The sequence below is a fragment of the Haemaphysalis longicornis genome, unplaced genomic scaffold (assembly GCF_048455015.1).
Source record: "Haemaphysalis longicornis isolate Haplotype H1 unplaced genomic scaffold, Haemaphysalis longicornis Haplotype H1 scaffold_8, whole genome shotgun sequence".
Lineage (NCBI taxonomy): Eukaryota > Metazoa > Arthropoda > Arachnida > Ixodida > Ixodidae > Haemaphysalis > Haemaphysalis longicornis.
Window position 1 is genome coordinate 172,335,242 of NW_027526445.1, and position 22,086 is coordinate 172,357,327.

At 45.1% G+C, this 22,086-nt stretch overlaps 1 protein-coding gene across 3 annotated transcripts in view; it reads right to left on the reverse strand.

Annotated features, from left to right (window-relative positions):
* Positions 1–2,674: 2,674 nt before the first annotated feature.
* LOC144150135 (uncharacterized) overlaps positions 2,675–22,086 on the reverse strand; it is a 29,381-nt gene continuing 9,969 nt past the window's right edge. For all 3 annotated transcript variants that reach the window (XM_077681965.1, XM_077681966.1, XM_077681967.1), the window contains exons 3-7: positions 20,845–20,963; positions 14,959–15,072; positions 13,127–13,237; positions 7,614–7,727; positions 2,675–5,878 (exon numbers count right to left, since the gene is read on the reverse strand). In XM_077681965.1, the coding sequence (XP_077538091.1) occupies positions 5,718–5,878; positions 7,614–7,727; positions 13,127–13,237; positions 14,959–15,072; positions 20,845–20,963 (619 nt within the window). In that variant the 3' untranslated portion in view covers positions 2,675–5,717. The remainder of the gene's footprint in view (positions 5,879–7,613; positions 7,728–13,126; positions 13,238–14,958; positions 15,073–20,844; positions 20,964–22,086) is intronic.

Below are 22,086 nucleotides of genomic sequence, written 5' to 3' on the forward strand. Positions count from 1 at the left end.
TAGAGAAATATTTCGATTTTGGAACTTTCCAGTCCACCGACTTATTTCTGAAACTGATTTTCGTCTGCTTCAATACACGTTTTGGAGAACGCAAAAGAGCCATAAAGTCGATACAAGCACTATCCCGCCAACTTCGTCTGTGGAGCAGTCTAACCGCCGATTACGCGGTCATGCCAGGGGGATGAAACTCCGCCGTTTTCCTGTCCCGTGACTGCAGCGATCCTAACGTTTGGGGGCTGTACTACATACGAGCATAAATGAACGTTTTTGTTGTATTTTATATTTATTACCAGGTTACTTATTAATTACGCAGTTTTTAATATACAAGTGAACTGAAAAGTTGAAGTTCGATACTGCGAAAATACGAGCGCCACCCGGAGTTGAAAACCGGAACCGCGCCTTTCTGCTTCGCACCGCTGAAAAGGGGCGTTTCTTGTCGCGCCCACAGATATGCTGGATATGCTGCGATCCACAGTGTTCTGAGGGCCGTTTTTACCATTGTAAAGTTCGTTCCATCGAAACAGACGCATGAATGGATTCGCGCCGTCATCAAAGATTGTGCTGTGCTGAGTGGTGTCAAAATTCTTCATGCCAGGCCGCATAAAATTCTTTTAGATCCCCGTGGACGAAAGGTACGATCTGCATGCTAATCGTGTTGCTTTTCTACTCTTGCACGAGATAGCAGGATGCGGTTGCCGCAGTAGCTTTATAATTTAAGTGAGCATACACGTGCGCTATTTATTTATTACATTCTGATTGTCTTCTTTGACTCTTGAATTGCACATAAAATGCGCGGCAGAGCATCTGGTAATTAATCCAATGTCTACATTAGCTACACACGTTTGTTTATACGTGGGCTATTATTTAATGCGTTTCAAATGTGTGTTTTGCGTTTTAGCGCAAGTGAATGCACGGCAATATGTATATGAGGCAACATATACAATGACTAACAGTGTGAGCCTATCTGCACTCTTTTTATTAGCTTTTGATTGCCTGCGTTTAGTTTGTTTTTGTAGCATGGATTGTTGTTGTTTTATATTATAATATTATTGTGAATATTATAATTATTATCACTATTGTTATCGTTTTTATTATCAGCCTATTTGGGTCTACAGCTGGAGGAAGGCATCTCCCATACACGTGTGGCTCAAATGGTGGGTCCGCAGGTTCATATCGTGTTGTTAGCACTAGGTTAACTAAGTAGTGACTACATAAATTATTTTATTGCGTTTCAATAGTGTGTTCTGCATTTTCTCTTTACGCGAATCAACGGAACATAGCAGAATGAATTTGTAGCAATAAATATACAAACTAAGTAATTACTGTATATGCTTATAATACAATCATAACTATGATTCCGCCACTTATAATTTATAATTTACGCTTCAGTTCCGTGCTTCGAGTTTCATCTTTAAGTACAAGAACGATATATTAAAAAAAAACTCAGTCACAGCTATAATCCGATAAATACTTTGACAATGCAGGCTTAACCTTTGCTAGTAATTGTTTAGAGGTTTTCAAATATGGTTTTTATAAGCAATATACTGCAGGGCCTGAAAAATACCTGAGGAATACATAGTGCGCGAAAGTATATATGCATGAATAATTGCTTAGCGATTCTGGTGTGGGATGGCTGCTTTTGTCTGCAGAAATGTATTTTGGATTAGGAGGAAAGGTGGGTCGTTGCCACCGAACATTATGATCTCACAAATAGAAAAGCGTATCCGCGTCTCTTAATAATAAAGAGTGATTTTAATTTAAAATGTGCCTTTACGATTGGTGTTGTCAAAAGTCGTCTTTGTAGCCAAAATCAATTTAAGAAAGAAGGATTCCCAATATATCAGATAACACTTATTTCGGATACAGATGCCAGATTTCACTCAAAACTATGTGCGTCTGAAAGCAGCATTAAAGTTAGTATTCATCATCATCTTAAAGCTAGTATATTCATTTAAAGCTATTAAAGCTAGTATTCATTCTAACCCAAATATACAAACGTGCTTGTTGATGTTCCAGATCTCGCATTTGGCTCCAGTGTGCGAGAAGGCAGGACCTGGCTCACTTACCACCTCGACAGATCTACAGCAGCTACCGGCTGTGTCCTGCCCATTTCACCAGCAGAGACTACGCGGACCTTGGACAGACAAGGCACAGGACACATATGCACTGGCTGGGTACCTATTATTAGCATGCGGCCATGTGCCACACACTTTTGTTTGCCGCTAAAACCGCAAAATAGCCAAGTTGTATTTTTACTGTATGAATGAAAATTTAGGCAATAAAAATTCAAGTAACTCTACTCTTTATTCCTGTCTATATAGTGTGTACCAATAAACCAAAACAATGTTGTACTTAGAAAAATCGGTGCAAAAAGAAGTGAACGCGCAAAACTTCATCAATCAGAGCATGTGAAACAGGAACAAGGTCGTGCGCTGCCCATCTGAATATCTTCCACTTGCTCAATTTACCTTGCATGTGCGTCCCAATTGAATTTGGCGCTAAATTGCCCCCCTCCCGCTCGGCTTTTCAGTCCTAATTAAGATGGCGTCTCCCAGTGCATGTCTGCCACGCGCCGCCATGTTTTTAGTACCGCCCCCAAACACCAGGGGTTTGTCTGGCGCTGCGAGCGAATTTCGCGTCCCATGCAGGGTATAGGAAGTTTCGCTCCCCTGGTCATGCTGTTTCCACAGAAGGTGTGTTGAACACCAGCCTGAAAAGGTCAGCGAGGTTCACCTGGCGCATATTTATCGGATCGTGAGGCATAGGTGATGCACACAGGCTACGACTGCGTTGTGCGCGGTCTCGACAGCAGGCGCCGCGTCACCTGAAGGCTCAGCGGTTACCTTGTGTCACCGCTAAAATGTTAGGGAAACTTAAGCTCATGCCTGTACAACCGAGGCTCACACCTGCCGGAAAATCACTTGGGTCATGTCCTTGCAGCTCTCAGCGCTGCAGCTGAAGTGATAATAGCACGCTCCATACATGAAGGAAATGTAGCCCCTGGCAACTTAAAAAATCCCTCGGCACAAGCAGAATTTTTGGAAGAAGGGATGGTGGCCTCTCTAATTTTGAATTTCTCTAACACACAATATTGGAGCACTTACAATAAATACAACCAGTAAGTTTTGCTTTTTATAATGTGGTAAATGGTGCTCCGTAAACTCCGTCCTGCTTTCAATCCTTAATCGTTCCATGTCCACAAGGCGGGGTCACAAGTAATAAGTAGGCACGGCTAAATCAAAGGTGCCAATCACGGATTTTCGTAGCATTCATCGTCTCTGAGGTGCCACAATGGCCCCACGTTATAAACCAATAAGCACCTTTACCCCCTTAGAGTTATGGTGTCTTAGCACCAACACCAGGGTAGAGACCACCATTGACAATGTAAACGTGGAGCACCGGGTCAGTTTATAGAATGGCGTTCGTGCACACAAATGATAAGACCACATCCCCGTGTTGGCCAATGTCACAAAAGTTAACTTTATATGTGGGGCAAGTGCAGGGTACATTGAGCAGGCCAGTTTGGCAAGCCGGCTGGTGACCAACGCGCGGCCAAAAGGGAGCCTGCGTAAGGAGCGCAGTTGTAAACAGAGCCGTAGTTATGAGTATAGACGGTCAACTACACTCAACTACTTTCTGCGGCTTGAAATGCTGTTTTATTTGGAGAATTCAGAAAACACAACAGGCAAAACACCTAAAACAAGTTCTTGGACACATTGTTTCCTATAATAGCGAAAATATGATCTCCATTAAGCGAGAAATGCAGACTCTGCACACACCACGTGAACAACGGAGAAGGTCGACACATACAAAACTGCACAGAAAGTACGTATACATGGATGAAAAATGCTCACGGTGTTGTTCCGCATAAGCATTACACAAGCTTGCGCCACGCACCTGAGACTAGAACACACACTACACAGCAAGAAAGAAAAGCCTGGGAAGCTTTTTGCCGGTTTATCAACTCGACTCGACTTGTCAAAGCAAGTACTTAGAAGAAGCAAGTGTTCATTTTTGAATCTCAACCAGTCCTTCTCTTCTGATATCTCTGTGGTTGTTTACAGTTAAGATGCACAGACTTGTACTTCCTCCAAAAAATGCACAGGCAACAAATTCATCCTAACTAAATGTAATGGTAGACGATCCTGGGTGTCCTGGGCCAGGGGTTCAGGTTAAAGTGCTTCCTCCTTTTGTGGACAACGCAGAAATTTGGCATAGTTGATGATAGAACTTCGACATTGTAAAAAGCGCGAAAAGACAGGGACACAAGAAAGAACACCAATAAAAACTGGCACTAGACATCAGCTGGTGCTGTATTGACAAAAAGAGCAAAATACGTATACTTGCACCGAAGCCATAACAACACACGGATGGCGCAGCTTTCACGTGGAATTTCATATGTGTATGCTACGTTATGTATATTGCTCTTTTTTCTCCAATAAAGCCCCAGTTGCTGCGTGCGACAGTCCTGTGAAGTGCTCTTTCTTGCGTTTCCATCTTTTCGGGCTTTTCAGCATGTCCAAGTCCTTCTCTGGAGCTGGTCTCGAAATTCTTGTCCCGGACAATCAGGACCTACGTCTGTGATCCCCCAGGCCTGTTCCAACTCCCCAGCCTATAACGGTGCCTGCTCCTTGAAAAATGCATGGATACAGGAGTCATCAGGGAGGCAGTTCATGGACTTTCTATTGTGCATTTCCTGGCTCATGACACAAGATCATACAGTATTCCTCAGCGTAGATGGGCATCGAGCGGGTGTATATGGCGCAAACATGGTATACAAGTGGTGTTCCATGAGATTTCGATCTTTCGTTGTATTCGGAAGGCAGTGGTAAAGGCAGTGCTTGGTCTTCGTTACCTGTGATTAAGAAGTCACATGTAATATTTATCTGACCGTACAGCCCCTGAACTAGAGCTGGAAGCTTTCTGCAGCCGTAGAACACGAACACTAATCATGAGATGCCATGACAAACTCTGAGAACGCCAGATGTCAATTTCTTTGTATTCGTCTTTTGGCGTCACGCAGCAGTGTGAAGAGGCATCTGGCAACAAGAGTCGAAAGTGTAAAGTCGAAATGTTTATGCATGTATGTGCATGTTTCTTCTTCTTTCAATTTTACTCACGTTTCGTCTATTCGCACCCAAAATCGTCTTTTTAAAGGCCAGGAGGCTTTGACAATGAACCTGACCCGTTGCGAACATTACTTCTCAAGCCTCTACCATTAAAATTACATGTAAAAATTACCTGTTTGGGCACTAATTGATTTTATATTGAGAAGTCTGGTATTGCTTACTGCCCAACTCTAATTTAAGGAATTCTTTTTCCATTTTTATGGGGCTGAACAAAACCGGCAACATTGCTTGCCACGCTGGCTGCGTGGAAAAAACGTTGTGATGCCCAGCCCAAGGGCATGGTTTCGATTTCAGTCACTGCCACGCCGGCCACTTTTCAGGCGGAAAAGAAAGGCGGAAGAAAAGGCGGTTTGGCCGCATGTTAAAAGCCTTCAGTGTAGGCATAACTAATCTCGAACATTCCACTACCGCACTCTTCATAGCCAAGGCGTAGTTTCCACACGTTCAACTCCCACAAAAGAAAAACTAAAAACAGGTGGTCGATCTTCTGGACACTGATTTCGTGGCTGCGCTCTGGGCCTGAACTAACTGCAAGCCAACACGGAAGCCAAAGATGCGGGTAGCGAAGCAACCTGGGCGCCCGTGATGCTAGCCGAACGCCAGCTGACTGGTTGAGAACCCGAAAATGGCAATTGGAATGAGCAGCGCCCCGAGTTTCCCCTCAGCTGGCGCAGCAATCATTGTCAATGTTGTCAGCAGGATGATAGCAGTGGTGAGCGCAGATGGGCGTATAGCTGTTCCAGTGCCACCTGCAATGAAAGTTGTGCCACGGGCAGAAAGAAATGAGCTTATCATGTTTATCCTAATAATATAACGGTAAATATAACGCTTTCTTCCATGACAGCCTATTTTCCCGTTCAGGGTATTGTTTCTTGTACACAAGGTGCTACATTTCTTGTTCCTCGCAGCGAAGAAGTCCGAGGGCGTAATAAAGCCAGCAGCGTATGTAAAAACTAGCACCCGCTGATAAGGAACAAAGGAGCAAGCTGCCGCCATTTCTCTGGGAAAATAGGCTGTGGATTATTACAATTTCTTTCGACCCATCCCAATGCCACGTCGCAAAAGTCGTTCACAAAATATTCCGGTTCAATATTTTCTCCTTCAGGTGGCGGTGAAGTAAAAACGCTTGCACGAAAAGGGGTCTCGTGCTGTGGACGGCAACCTTTGGGTTCCTAAGTGACTGTATTGAGTTTTTTATAGCGTTGATGCAGGAGACCCCCTGATAAACACTGAGCATCGGTTCATATTCCCAGTTTGTAGTACAGGAACAGCAGGATGACAGCGATAGCTAGGAAACAACATGCCAGACGCATGTTATTTATAAGCAGAAAGAAACCCCAGGAGGTGATGATGACGATGATTAGTGGCTCTCTCTTTGAATCAGGGCGTCGCTTGTCAGCAACCGAATTTCCTGTTATATTCCAATTACTTGCCTTACTCCTAGCTAACCTAATAGATTTCCCTCCTCCCCCATATCCCCCTGGAACCCTGTTTTAAATTGTCATCGCTTCCACCCCCCTTTTTTTCTTCCCCCGCTGTTCTAAATTCTCATTTGTTTGCGCTGTTCTAAATTCTCATCGGTATGCGCGGAGGCGAGCTCCATCTGGGGATGATTAAAGAAACGCAGCCCATGCCAGCAACGCTACAGCACGAGCCGCAAAGCAGGAACGTGAAGCAAAGAAAGTGTTGCTTTAGGGCGGACGCAAACACAACGCAGCAGTAAAGAAATCTTTGATAAGTATCGGCACAAAAAAGACTTTTGCCTTCAACGCAACTTGGGAGACAGAAGGGCCTACAGAAATGTTTTGCAACACGAAACACCAGCCTCTCAACACGCATTTCGCACATATTTATATAAAAACCTAATCAATAAGACAGCACAATTGCAACATCCCCGACTTACAAATATCAGCCACTCTGAGTTAGCTCATCAGTGCCACCATTTGCGCCAATACTGTCTGGCCATCAGCTCTTCCATGGAACAAAGCACTTCCCTCGACAAAAATAAACACAATTACAAAGCCGGTAACCGATAAGTGTCCGCGTTAAGCTCTGGCAGCCTATCTGACAGACAGGAGTAAAGCGCCGTTGCGTCGATACATTAGCCAACTAACAGAAACTTTGAACGCATAAATAATATAATTTAACCAAAACAATATGTGTATCGGGAGCAAAAAAAAATCATGTCACGTTTCCATGCAATTTCTTGTGCCCTGTACCACCATTGTTTCACGCATTCAATTTAAAAATCCAATTGTGCCCACTTCACGAGCCAGCCAAGACCAACTATCAATGTGGAGGGATAAATTTAAGCCCTTGCGTCTACGCCCCATGTAAGGAGAGGCTTGCTAAAGTTCCCTTTGAAGCAACCGGTCTGATGCTTGCGATGAAGAGCCCTTCCTCAGAACCTAAACAATGACTGCCAACATCTTCATTGGAGGCACACATTTGGGGCATATAAGAAGCAATAAATTATAAGCTTACCATCCAAATATGCGCAGAGGCATTGCTTGTCACTGCCACACCTCGTCGAGAGCATTTTTTTGCCAGGGTACTCCTTCTCGCACACCAATTTGCAATCGGCTGTCCCTGTACATGCTGAGCGACAAAAAGAACAAGAAAAAGCACGATGCGGTGACCGAGCTTAATATATGGCCTGGAGACAGAGGTTCGTGCGCACAGAGATCCTGGGACAACCGCTGGCATACGATCAACTTAGTAGGATCTGGAATGATCTTCACTGAGAAATTGAAAATCTAAAGGAACAAAAATAAACTACAATGAACATGAAACTTTAGCACGCTGCCAAAACGTGTTCGTACTGTCATGACAGGTGTGACATGTGGACCTCGTTAGTAGTCACCCCTTGATAGTAACAGCTTTGTATCACAACATAGGCCGAAAATTCCTACATATATTTGTATATAACAGGGCTATTTTGCTACTTTGTTCGAAGATATTGTAGTGTTGAACTATACAAAGTTTCGGCATAATACAGCAGGACTTGCAAATTTAACAGGGAAGCTGTTTGTGCAAAAGTTATAAGCAGAAAGGAAGTTTATTGTCATAGTTAGGGGTTATCGGGAGCTATTGCTTGTTGGTAATGCTTGCCGAAAGGCACTGCTCGGGGAATCCACTGCCATACCTGCAAAATGAATGAATGGCTGGAGGGCTCCGCACTGAGTCTAATATATTTTCTGCATTGACAACACATTGAGAAACCTCCATTTGCGAGTGACAAAGCTTGTCAATTTTTGCGCCAGTGCTCTTCCATCATGTCTTAATGTTCTCTTGTAACTTGTTATCGCGTTTCGTTTCGTAAGCTGTAGAGGACGCGTTTAGAATGCTTATTCCTCATTACTTTAGAAGTATTAAACATTATTTTTAGCTTTACGGCCGTGCTTTTTGATTGTAGTTCCTCAAGATTGTACTTCCTCAAGATCTGCAGTATCACTCAGCAAGACTATGTCGTCCGCAAACCTCAAGTGGCTCAAGTATTCCCCGTTTATGCTTAATCGTTTGTTGTTCCAGTCAAGCTTTCTAAATTTCTCCAGACATGCTGTGAATAGTTTTGACCAGATGGTATCTCCCTATCTTGCTCTCTTTCGGATCAAGAATTTATCGCTTTGCTTCTGCAGGGTTATCCAGGCCGTGCACTCCTTCTATACGTTTTCTAGAAGTCTTACGTAAGTATCCTACATTCCCTGGTCTTTTAATGCTCCTGTCACGGCTGCGAGGGAAACCGAGACTTTACCAGGCTCATCCAAGCTTTCTCTTTGCATATCCAGGGTTAGCTGATCAAGTCCCAGCAATTTTCCTTGCTATGTTCTTGCGAGCTACTCACGTGGAGCAATCCCACGTGCAAGCCTGGCTGATGGTAGACGCTCTTCACAAGGCGGATTGTCACGTCCGCTCGGTCTTTTTTCTTGGTACATTTTGCTGATAACGCCATACGGAGGAATTAAACGCTTAACCAGCTATGCTGTTACAAGCTGTCCGTGGCTGGAGTGTAGGTCAGTGAACTACCAACGGCCAAAAGTTTCAAAATACACAAAGTTGTATTTTGTGTTTATGGCACCTTTAAACCCCATGATTTCAGTTAAATACAAGCCCCGTATATCTAGCAAAAATATTGCGTCTGTCATACTTTCGTGCAAAATTGCGTCATATACAACTATCAAGGAGGTTGTATAAAACTTTTGCAGTGGAGGCCTCCCATAGCCGGCAACGCGGGGAGGTGAAGCCGGGCAAACCAGTCGGCGGCGATATTGCTGTCGGCAGAAAGGGCGCGCTGAGCTGGCAGGGTCTCTGAAGGGCTTGCGTGTTTCTTTCGGCTTACATGGGGGATACCGATAGCTAAATTGGATTGTCCGATGAGGTTATTTGACGGCAGCCTTAATTCCGCCTTTTTCATAAACTATTGAAGGGATTTGAGCAGAGTTCGCATTTCTTTGGGTGGTGAAGAGCAGTGGTGATGAGCCTAGTTCTGTGCTAGTTCTGTGCTAAAAACACCACTCTTGCTTTGATTTCAATAAAACCCGCCGAGGTGGCTCAGTGACTCTGGCGTTGTGCTGCTAAGCACGAGGTCGCCAGTTCGATTCCCGGCCGCGGCGGCCGCTTTCCTGATGAACGCGGAAAGCGCAAACGTCCATGTGTACGAGATTTCGGCGCATGTTGAAAATACCAGGTAGTAAAAATTAATGCGGAGCTCTCCACTACGACGCACCTCATCGCCTGCATTGCGTCGACACATTAAACTTGAAAATTAATCAATGTTTTATTTCAGTAAACGTTTATTCGATGTCTGTTTGGTTATAAGGCGCCCCTTAACTATTAAAATTATGTTGCACACTAAGGCAAGAGACGCTGCCTGAAAACGGCTACTAATTCCCAGATTTCGCTCAGAGAAGTGCGATCCCTCTGTTCCAGCACGTTGAGTTGGCGCTTGCTTCTAATAGCAGCAGTGGCGGAATTGATTAATGCTAATCACGCAACTCTCACACCCAAGAAAGCTTTTTCGGAACAGTGTATCGAGACGACTTGTTTTAAGCAGTGCTGCAAGTAATGATGATATTGCAGTGCTTATATGTTTTTCACATTGAAGTTTCTTGGTTTATACGACATCCCGCCCACTGATTGCACATGCACTAGGCTAAATTAAGTAGCAGTTACTATGCGACCCACACTTCACAATTTTCGCTTTCAGTGCACCTCTGCCATTTCTAGCTTTTCCTTGTATTTTGAGCTGATTAAAGCTGTTCGGTTTATCCAGGGTACACAGCTCATATCATTGATGCACTTCACAGAAAGCGTGAGACAAATTTAAGAAATTTCGCTTGAAAATTAATAAAACACCGCCAGTCACCGTCTCTCGGCTTCCAGCTATCTTGCCTACAGGCACGCTCTCACGCAAAACGAAGCGATTCATTTTTAGGAAGCCTGCGACAAGGGCAAATGCGCATATGTTAGGTGTATAAATAGATAGAAAAGCGTGATGTACTTCCTGCATTTGACCTATTCATCTCATGTCCGTGTCTCCCTCGCGCTGTTTCTTCTTTTTAACCTTTTCAGGAGGTTACTCAATTACATTCTCAACTTTTTTAACCACGCACATTCGCACGCGAGCAACCTGCTATTGATAAGAAAACTGCGCGCAGGAGGTTACTACTGGCGTGCACAGCCTCGCTAACCACGTACGCTTGAACGCGAGTAGCGCCTTCTGTTGATAAATACCACGGAGACGATGAACGCGGGAGAGCATTGTATCAATGAATTGTACAAAGCTAAACGAAATGGCTTGGCTAACCCCGCCTTTACAATTAAACTTCAATCAAAACCGCGCGAGTACTTGCGTAAGGCGGGCTGAGCGCAAATGAAATATTAGACGGCACTGCCTCAGTTTATGTCAGTTACAGGGTGATCAAATTTTACTGACAGGTCTTATTATAACTACACGCTTAAATGTACGTGAAAGCCACCTCTACAGTGATTTTATGCGCCGAGGGGGAAACAGAGGGAGGTGGTAACTATTGATGTCGGGGACTTAATTAACTAAAATTGATTAATAATGTTTCAGTGGCTGCAGTAAGCGGACATGTTTGTATTGAAAAGTTAGGCGCAATTGTGCTTCTACGCAGTGTGATTTGGCAGATATCTTCTAGCTCATCTGTACTCCGAGATATCGAAGTGCGAAGTTTAATTGCCGTTTGAATGACTACGCATGATTACCGGCACAAACCCCTCCCCAGCCCCCGTCTCTTCACTTTTGTCACGTGCCTGCTGTGAACAGTATTTAGTCTGACAACGCGGTGGAGGCATAGGCAAAAGTGAAAAGTGCCACACTTTCAGTCTTGGCTGGCGTTAGGGCAATCTGCAGTACTTAAAAGCGCTATCGAAACACAGAACAAAACGGAGGAGCCTTGCGCCGGTCTTCACTGTCTCGAATGCTTAATCATGCCAACGGCAAATAAACATTGCAGTTGGGATGCGCTAGCAGAATTCTGCCAAATGAAACTGTGTAAAAACACGATTTCCCTATAACTTTTCAATACAAACATGCATGCTTACTGCAGCCACTAAGAAACCGACATCAATAATTACACCTAATTATGTGTCCGCCAGGGCTTATCATCTCACTGTAGAGGTGGTCGTCTGATAAATCTGAGCGCCTAAATTAAAAAAAAAACCTGTCGACTTAATTTTGATCTGAACAAACACTCCGCATAAAATTAAATTAGTGCGGAAGCAGAAATTGCGGGACCCATCATGTGCGCCGCAATTTCTGCTTCCGCACCAATGTCATTGTTTAATAGTGTTAACAAATCTTAGTTTTTTAATAGTACGTCACAGGTCTGTTTAATAGTATTAGACAAATATGTTATTTCCCGCAGTCAAACGACTACTGACAACCGCAAGTACGAGTGGAAACATTTGCATATCTGCGTAAATAAGTGCGTAAAGAAGTGTGTGGATGGGCACCATACTGCACAAATAGTGGCAAATTGTACACTTATAACTCTGTAGTACTTGCGAGACCAAAACGAACAGAGCCTAAGGTGATCACCGGCGTCGTCTTCGCGCGATTAGCGCAGCCGAATCCGACGCACGAGCCCACCATTGCTGATTTCTGCACCTTTGTAGCGTCCAAAGAATATTCACGACAAACTAAGTCATACATGCCAACGTGCGAGCGTGCAACACCGCCAGAGGTGCAGCGGAAAGCCGGCAGAACGCGACTGATGCGGCACGGCTGCTACGACGGAGCGCGTTTTTTGCCCAAGGCAAGATGGCGGCCGTCGGCTTCAGTTCTCGAGAGCCGTATTCACTCCAGAAGTTTATATGCAACCTTCTTGAAAACCATAGTAATAATCATTCACTGTTCAGCTGACAACGCGGATTAGCTTAAGCGTGAATGTGGTAGCACAGACTCAGTGAGGTACACATATTGTTATGTGTAGGCAGCGAAGGTTTATTTGTGGGCGTGTGGATGGTCGGTCAAGGTGGCTGACTGCCTCCTGAAACAAAAGTCGTCGTCCTGCTCTACTTCACTCAGCTACCTCGTCGAAAAACCCTCCAGCAGTCGTCGTCTCTTTCAGTTCCAGAGTTCAGTCCATATTCCTCACAACACAGAGAAAACGTCACAAGATTGCCACGCCGGCCCTATGTGTACTCCAGAACAAACTGAGGATCTTGTCCGATTGCAAGTTCATTAAATTGAATAAGAACAAAAAAGAGAAGGAAAAATGTGTTTTGCTTCGAACACAGAAGAGATGGGTGGGCGTGGGCAAGCTCTCTTAAAGAAAAAAAAACTGAAGGCATGGTTTGCGTCAATATATTCTTCGGCACCGACTCCCGCACAAACAACACCCCCTGCCGCACGCAGTCCAGTGCCAGCTGACCGCTCATAGGACGGGGGTCAGTTTCCAGAGGCCTTTCGCAGTTTCTGCCAACGCCTGTGTCAATGTAGCATGATTAGAGCAAATAAAATATATACTTACGGTCGAAATAGTTGCAGACGCATGTGTTGTTTGCCATACACTCCGACGATTCAACGCTCTTTCCTTCGCTCTCCATCACACATCTCTCCTGGCAGTCGGACTCTGTACATTCTGAGGATATTGAAAGTAAAAAAAAACAGGAACGTCTCATCCTTTTGGAGGACAGTATAAATGGCAGAGAGCGAAATAGCTTATGTACACACAGATTCTGTGACTGCCACTGACGCGACAGTAGTATAACCAAACGGAAACAAAGTATTGAGTGAAAAGCCTAAAAAGTACACAAAAATGAGAGACCTGGGTCCGACAGTTTCACACACATATCGAGCGCGTTCGCACAATCGTGCTTAGTATGAAGTACAAAACGAGTGAATGCTTACGCCATTACATCAGTAGTGCAGGAAGAATTCTCTGTGATAATTGTGTACCAGTACCACATAATAGACCAATACATCAAACCTTACTCGCAATGTAATAGCGAGCTCTTTCAAAAGCCACATTGAATATTACACATTTATAACATCACATCTTTATGAGCACTGGAACGCGAAGGTCGTTTCCAGGCACTTCCAGCTGCCTCTATCCCCCGAGATTTGGTGCTGTTCTGTTGCTGCCAAACTTTCTTTTATCTTTCATCTTTCATTCATCACCCCTACTTTAAGTTCTATTTCTCCGTAAACATTTAACAACCCTGGTCGTCCACCCACGTCTCCGCATTTCTACCCGCAGCTCCACCCAGTTCCCCCTCTTCCCTGTCACACGTTCTGCTCTGCATTTTCCCTTTCCATTTCCCCTCCCTCCCGCCATCTTCCCGTTCACTCAACCGGCACTCCCCCGTCAGATACGAAGTGGGTCTGACAGTCACCCGCAGTGCGTCACCCTTCCGTAACTGTGATGGGTGAGTCATTAAGGGTTGGTGGCCACCCATGAGTCACCGTGATGGTGACTCATGAATGTGGAACTGATTTGTCACTGCTGATGGGTAACAGGTGACCGCCAGTTTCTACTGAGACAGTGACTTCACCATGGTTTTCAAAGGGGCCAAGGAGACAGGATACCACCTAGTCCAGTTTGAAAGAACTAGGCTCTCGCAACTCACTCTGCTGCGCTCCAGCAACAAACTGCGTTTCTTAACCGAAAAGGGCAAACAAATACAAAAACTCAAATTTCACCCTTCACTGACGGAATATGGGCAGCAGTGGCGTAACATGTACCACCACTAAAAATACGGTTATCAGGGAGTTAACTGCAAAATGGCATTTAAATGATACAATCAGGCAGAACAAGAATCCCCACTACAATCACCCAGCCATGTATCTTGGCGGTGGCTTAGGGCACTGGACGCCAATCGCAGAAAACGCATACTGGGGCTTCATCGAGATGTAGGCACAAAACAGCTGAGGCATGGCTATGGCTTCGTCTGCTTCCTTCAGTATCTCAGTTACTTGTTGGAATTTTGCGATAACATCGATGTGATTGTTAACAGGGAAAAGTAGTGCATTTAATAAACTTCTTCTATTTGGTCTTTATGGTCCTTTGAGGAGCCGGCGTGACGATAAGGGGAGCACAAAATGCTTACATTGTCACGTAGACACTTTTCGTCAAACATCTGTGCTTGGTGCCAAATGTAAATCGCTCTGTACAGTAAAATGAGCAAGTGAAATTTAGAGAGATGTATAGCGCAAAAAAAAACGAAGAACAAAGAATGCACGAGGACGAAGTTCTTCGTATTCGTGCATTCTTTGTCCTTCGTCTTTTTTTGCACTATACATCTCTTTATAATGATCGACCAACTAGCCCAACAACGTACTTAACTTGAAATTTCGACTTACGATCAGACACCTCGCAGCGACACTGCTTGCTGATACATTGGGGCTCGACGTAGACGTCCGTGTCGCCCAGGGGAAGACAGGCGTCTATACAACCTGCATCATTCCTGCATCTTGCTGCACAGCGAGGGACGCGAAAAATTGCGAATTAGAATCAACAGTTCGAGTTCAGTGGACATAATGGGCCAAGAGATGTCTTTCAAAAAATCCCCGGGAAACTTAAGTCTGCTTACGTGCTATTAATGTAAAATCATGAATTTTTTTTTCAAAACTGTTAGTTAAAACGTGCATTTTGCATTGATTTCTTTGCTTTCGTTTGTTTTTGCCTTTTGGAGCAAATTACTTCGACTGGCTTTTCTGCAACACCATGCACGCCTTTCTTCGCTTCATTTCTGTATCTTACGGCGCGAATTAAATCCGCAAGCACACTGGCACACATCACAGCTTACATGGAAAAAGGGCTCTGCGTGGCTCGTGTGCACCGGTTCTACTCCTGTGCAATCACGTTCAAGTATCACACGCCACGCACTATTCTACAACTGGTATGTTTCCAAATAACAATATTGTGTAATTTCTGAAGTTGGCACATTGCCCCTCAAAGATCTGGATTGGGGGTCAATCCCCCAATTGTGTATGTGTCCGAAAGAAAGGAACAGGAAGGACAACTTTTGTTTTACGCTGGCGACGTGCGTAGATAGCACAGTTGGCGAAGGATCAGGCTGCTGCTCTACATAACTGTGTTAAGATCCTTTATTCACTCTTTATATACACCGGTGGCCGTTTTCACAACTGATCAACATCATCCACAACAAAAGAGAGAGACTCTTTATTACCGAGAAAGCAGAGAGGTTTGCCAGCATGAATTCGCTGACATGCTATTCTGCTGGGAAGGGGGGAGAAGGAAACAAACGAAGAAGGTGGAAGAAGAAGAGTAGGAGACAAAGGTAAGAATAAAAAAAGAATAAAAATTAAAAATGAATAGAGTCCTGTTTAAAGGCGCTGAGTAAAAAACTTGACTGCACACGCTATGGAGATGGCTACAGTGTTGTAGCGACGCCAATGTCCTCGAGGTACTCAAATAATGCAGACAGGGCTTTGCGCTGGGAAAATGGTGAGTGGAATGGTCCAAGCATCAAGCTTAGTGCTATTGGTCCAGGTTGGAGACATTCAATTCTTTGCTGTAAATGGGCCCTTGATTCAGCATAAGCAGAGCACTTTAGTAGTATATGTTCGATGGTTTCGGGTGAGCCACAGTTGTCACAGTATGGGTTGGAAGTCTGGCCTATACGATGAAGGAACGAATTTGTAAACTCTGCATTAAGGTGCAGTCGATGGTACAGTGTCTCCAGTCGGCGAGGTAGTCGTTCCGGCAGCCTCATTCTCATGTGCGGGTCTATGCAATATAGAAAGGCCTGATGAAACTCCGGCAGGCACCATAAGCGGTTTCTCTCAGCCTAAACTACTGCCTTAATCATGGCTGAGGCATCATTTTTTGGGAAAAACATCCTTCTTGGTGTTCTCAATTCTAGGCCCCTGCGGGCAGCCTCATCCACTTTCTGGTTACCCAATATGCCACAGTGGCTTGAAAGCCACTGTAGTGTCACACGATGTCCAGAGACGAATGCGAGATGGTGGAGATACTTCACTTCTCGCTGAGCATGCTCATGAAGGCTGAAACAGCTAGCGCGTTGCAGGGTCTGAAGAGCTGCCTTCGAATCACAAAAAATCGTCCACTGTGTCGACGGCTGGCGAAGAATGTATCGGATGGCTTCTTTTATCCCATTAAGCTCAGCCGACGTGGACGAAGTCGGTCGCTCAAGGCGGTATGACAGGGCTTTCCCAGCTGATGGAATAAAAATTCCTGATGAACTGCACTCAGATGTTGCCGACCCATCAGTAAAAATGTGAGTCGTTGCAGTGTAAAATTTGTTAATGTGTGCGAGTGTCATCTGAAGTAGGCTGATTTGAGGCATTTGCTTTTTTGAATCAATTTCAGGTATAAATGTTTTTATCCGAAGGGGCGACAGAGTCCAGGGCCGGAATCCCAGGGCATTGTCTGCGGTATTTGAGTTGGAATTTGAGCTTTAATAGCCCTGATTGCTTGGCCAAAGCTTGAGTTGCTTCGATCTGCGATATGAGCCAACGAATGCGTTCTTGTATGTACCCTGTGCCTCAAATGAATTCGTAGTGTTTCTTCAAGTCGTAACACGTCTAAGGGCAGGCAGCCAGCTTCAGCTATTGTCCCAGAACGCGACGATCATTTAGGAAGGCCGAGGCACTTCCTGAGACAGTTATTCCTCGCCGCTTCAAGCTGTCTTTTGCTTGTAGGGGACAGCTGCTGCAGGACAGGGAGGCTGTAGCGCAACAAGCCGTCAACATACGCCTTGAAGAGAAGCACCATGGAACGACAATCGCTGCCCCAGCGTGTGCCAGCAAGATATCCAATAATTTGGGATGCCGTGAAAATTCGCATACGTAGTCTCTTTGCTTCCGGAGCCCAGGAGAGGTTTCTGCGTATTTCAAGGGCCGGCCACCGAGGATTAAAGGATATCTATCTATGCTCTTACGGGTGAAGGCCATAGCGCAACTTTTTTCTGGGGAGAGATGAAGTCCTTTAGGCTGTAGGTGTTCTGATATTTTTGCAAGTGACGTCTGGAGCTTCTGTTGCGTAACTAGACGTGATCTCGAAGCACTCCAAATGCAGATATCGTCCGCGTACAGAGTTATCTTGACCCTACGGGGAAAAACACGCTTCAGGTGAATGAGCAGGATATTGAATAGTAAACGACTTAATACAGCTCCTTGAGGTATCCCTCTTCTTACTTCATAACACGGTGTAGGCCTTTCTTCTGTGCACATGAAAAGTTTTCTTTCTTCAAGATAGCTTGAAATCCATGCGTATAATCCTCCGCCTAAGCCAAGTGAAAGAAGGGATGCTAGAATTGCATCGTGATATACGGAGTCGAAGGCTGATTTAATATCTGAAAACACCGCAATTGGTATGTGTCCGGAATTTAGTTCTTCTTCCAAAGACGATACGAGGGTAATAATGCTGTCAATAGCCGATAGGTTCTGTCGAAATTCATTAATGTAGGTGGGTACAGTTTTTTAGTCTCCATGTACCAAGTCATCCTTTTGAAGATCAACTTTTCCATTAATTTTCCAACACAGCTAAATAGGGCTATCGGTCGAAAGGAGTCGTAACGTGTTATTGAATTTCCAGGCTTTAAGATACAAATAATTTTCGCTAATTTCCAATCAGACGGGACGGTACCATGCAGCCACGTTGCGTTTTAATACTCGAGAAGACGCAGGCGGGAGTGCTGGGATAGACGCGAGATTGACTCATAAGTGATTTCGTCGTAACCAGGAGAAGACCGTTTCTTGACGTCGGAAATAGCTGCATTGAGCTCCTGTATCGAGAATGGCAGGTCTAGGGCAGATAAAGCAGCTGCCGGTGGCGCAGAAGGGTTGGAGTGTGCGCGTATCTGAGTAGATGAGCTTGCAGACAGGAGCTTGCAGTATTCGTTAGCTGCTTCCTTCTGGGAAATGTTTTCGTGCAACGACAGCGCGCTGAATGGGTGTAGCTGCGGTATATGGGTACGCATTCCCTTCACAACGCGCCAAATGTGCGATGACGGCTTGTGAACATCTAAGTTTGCACAACAATCTTTCCATTGCTGCTTGCTCAACTTTTCCAGATGGCGTCTTACATGTCTATATGCCCTGCGAGCTTGTTGCAGGTTTTCTAAAGGTTTGGTGTGACGCGCCTTCCGCTCCGCACGCCTGCGAATGGCTCGTAAACGCTCATACTCCCCATTTGTCTTGATGTTTGAACGCCTTCATGTGACACACGTTGATTCCCTGAGACATCGAGCCATGAAGGGAATGAGGTCGTCATCTGAAGACGCTGGAGTGATCCTCAGGTCCACGCTCTGTTCATAGGCATCCCAGTTTGTGCACTTTACCTTCCTTCCCAATCGGAGTGCATCTTTCTCGAGATAGGATAGTAGAACTGGGAAGTGGTCACTACCCCTGGTTTCCAGGTCTGTGCACCAGAAATATTTTTGAGCGATGCAGCTTGATACGGAAGAAACGTCAATACAGCTGCTCACTGTCGCGTTTTTCATGTATGTGATGCTGCCATCATTAATGGGCTCAATATAGTTTCTGATAAGCAGCTCCGCTAATTTCGTTCCACGGGAACTTAAATGTGCGCTACCCCAAATCTCATGGTGCGCGCTGAAGTCACCGCAGATTAGGTAGGCGGGGCCGTGCTAGTGAGAATGCTTTGTAGCCTCGAGGCGTCAAATCCATTGCCTGGCTCTATGTAGGCAGCAATACAAGTAAATTGCTCTCTTCCAATGACGGTTTTCGCACAAACATATTCTTCAGTTTCATGAGCAGGCACAGCGACTCTGGCTAGTGGCAAATCATTGCGGACACCAATAAAAGGACGACTGATGCCGTTCGAGCGTTGAGAATGCACCAAATTGTAGTTTTTTAGCCTAAAGTCATCCTCAACACGAGACTCGGATATTACAATAAATAGAAATCGATATGTACCCACAAGTTGGCGAAAATCGGCAAGTTTTGAGCGTAGACCGCGAGCGTTCCACTGGAAAATTGCACAGGTCTTGAGATTTTCGTTGATGAGCGGTTTCGGGGAAGGGGTGTCCGATGAAGTCAGCTTCTGTGTACTCCGGAGCCATATCGCGAAGTTGAAGACGCAGCCACGAGAGGTTCCAGGGACAAGACGGCTCCAACTTCAGGGATATGTCCATACGAGGGATGGGCACGTAGTAGAGCCCTGATTGCTGCGAGCAGCATTGGGATCAGCATACCGGTGATATCGCCCTGCGTGGGCTGACCTGTCATCCGTTCCTGTTCCCTGCGGGGACGTCGAGTTGGTGGGGAGGCTGCGCCCTGAGGGCGCGCGTCAGGTGTGACCTGAGAAGCTTTGCTGGAAGATTGATCCCGTGGAGCTTGCGCATAGGACTGGTTTGTGGGAACTTCATCATTAAGCTGAGGGTCACTTGAAGGCACAATAACAGTTGAAAGTACGACTTCAGGGTTCGACGGCGGCGCACGTCGTGAAGGAGCTTTCCCTTGTATTTGCTCGACACTGCGTGCAAGAGTAGCTACCTTTTTCTTCGGGCAAGCACCAAACGACGCGAGATGTGGGCCGTTACAGTTCGCTCAGCGGGGTTGGTTGCGCGAAGTGCAGTCCTTGTGGGAGTGGTCACCAGAGCATATTTTGCAGCGAAGCTTTCCTCTGCAATTCTTGGCGATGTGGCCATGTTTCTGGCACTTGAAGCACTGTGTGGCAGATCCGATGTATTCTGCCACGGGGAAGCTGTGAAAACCAAAGAACACCCTAGCAGGCAGAGGGGAACCCGGCTTAAACTCCAAGATGACAGAGCGTCGGCGAACAACAACAGTGACCATTTTTCGCACAATGGGGCACTTCAAACACTGAAGCAAGATTACTGATCGTAGGAACCACTTCGAACGCTCGCGATAAATTCAAAACACCTCATTACTTCCCCGCTTTTTAAGTTGTTCCGCACTGCATGTTAGATTACCGCTTGAAGTGTAAGCAGACAACGTTACCTCCGTTCCGGGGAAGAAATCCCCTCGTTAAACTCAAACTTTCGCTTGTCTAAAGTTAGCACTTATGGTTTATTTCCTTACATCTTTCACCATGCTACTACAGGAACTACCTCCAAAATTTTCTCTTGTATCCGATTACTGTTCCTTTAATACAGCTGTGTATCTTGTTCAAAGCGAGTCATATATTCTCTATATTCTGTACTACATTTCACCCTATTCGGCTATAGCCCTTCGGGTCCCTAAGGGTATTGGAAAGTTAAAAATATGAATACTTACGGGAGGTCATGTAGCACATGATTGCATCCTCTTCGCATTTTCCAGACGGATTCCTTGAACTTGGGAGGTTCTTTCTGCAGTATGCATCGGCAAGGCTGGGGGTGCATTCCATGGTGCTCCTAAGAACGTTGCGGGTAAAGGAAAGAATGCCTTAAATGCCTTTGCAGTTAAAGGACACACAGTACGCAGTTTGGTGCCCAATTCGCTCGTACACATGTTTGTAGACTAATGCAAATATTCCACACTTCGAGGGCATTGTAGATAATCTTCGCCATTCCATTTGATTCTGGGCACAGTTGTACACTTGGTAATAATTGGAGCTTTCGGTAATCATAAATTTACAAATATTAGAGCTATTAAAGTCGGCCATGATTTAGAAAACTTTACAGCACGGCATGCCTTTGAGGGTTGGCTTGTTTTAGGACTTCGAAACAATGCAGGAAAGAGTAACATGTGCAAAGTTTTCGCAAAACAAGACTTGTAACAGTGGTGCAGTGTATTTCCTGGAGTGGAACGTACCTGTGTAAAATTTATGAGCCGCAAAGTGATTTCCCGTCCATATAGTGGCTTGAATGATGACTCAAGAGTTATTAGTAGTCGGCTTGCAATAACGACATGCGGATACAAGCCGCAGACATACTACCCCCTATTCAATGAGTGGAGGGAGCAGCGAAACTTGCTGTATTCGCAGCACAATCAGGAACCGGAATTTCTTCATGTCAATGTCAGCTACTGTTCGGCTGCTTTGCCGTCTTGTCTTAAACTTTTCTGTTTAATTTCTTGCAATATTTTGCTGTCAAGCGCAAGTGCACCGCTATTTAGATGTGTTGAGTCCTGATTGCATAATTGTTTCAGTTATACATATTTGTACCTTTGTTTCCGAAGCTCTACACAAATAAAGCCACAATATGTCTCATTTAAAAATATTTGACTCAATATGGAGGCACTTTTTAAAATACATATTCGATATACAATCCTATATTCCAATATTCGCGCGCCTGTACTTTTCTGTGTGCTCACTGAGTTGCAACGACGTGACAAGCTAGTGAATTGGGGGAATGGGAAAAAATAGCAGGCTTTCAATTCAAGCAGTGCGATCGGGTCGTATTCAATCAAACTAGCCTTGCCCTGTTGAAGGAGACAGAAGACGACATATATTAATGGCATACCCACAGGCTCAAGGCTCAGCAAGACAGCTTAAATGAAGATACACCCCTGTCAAGCCACCCAAATTATCTACAA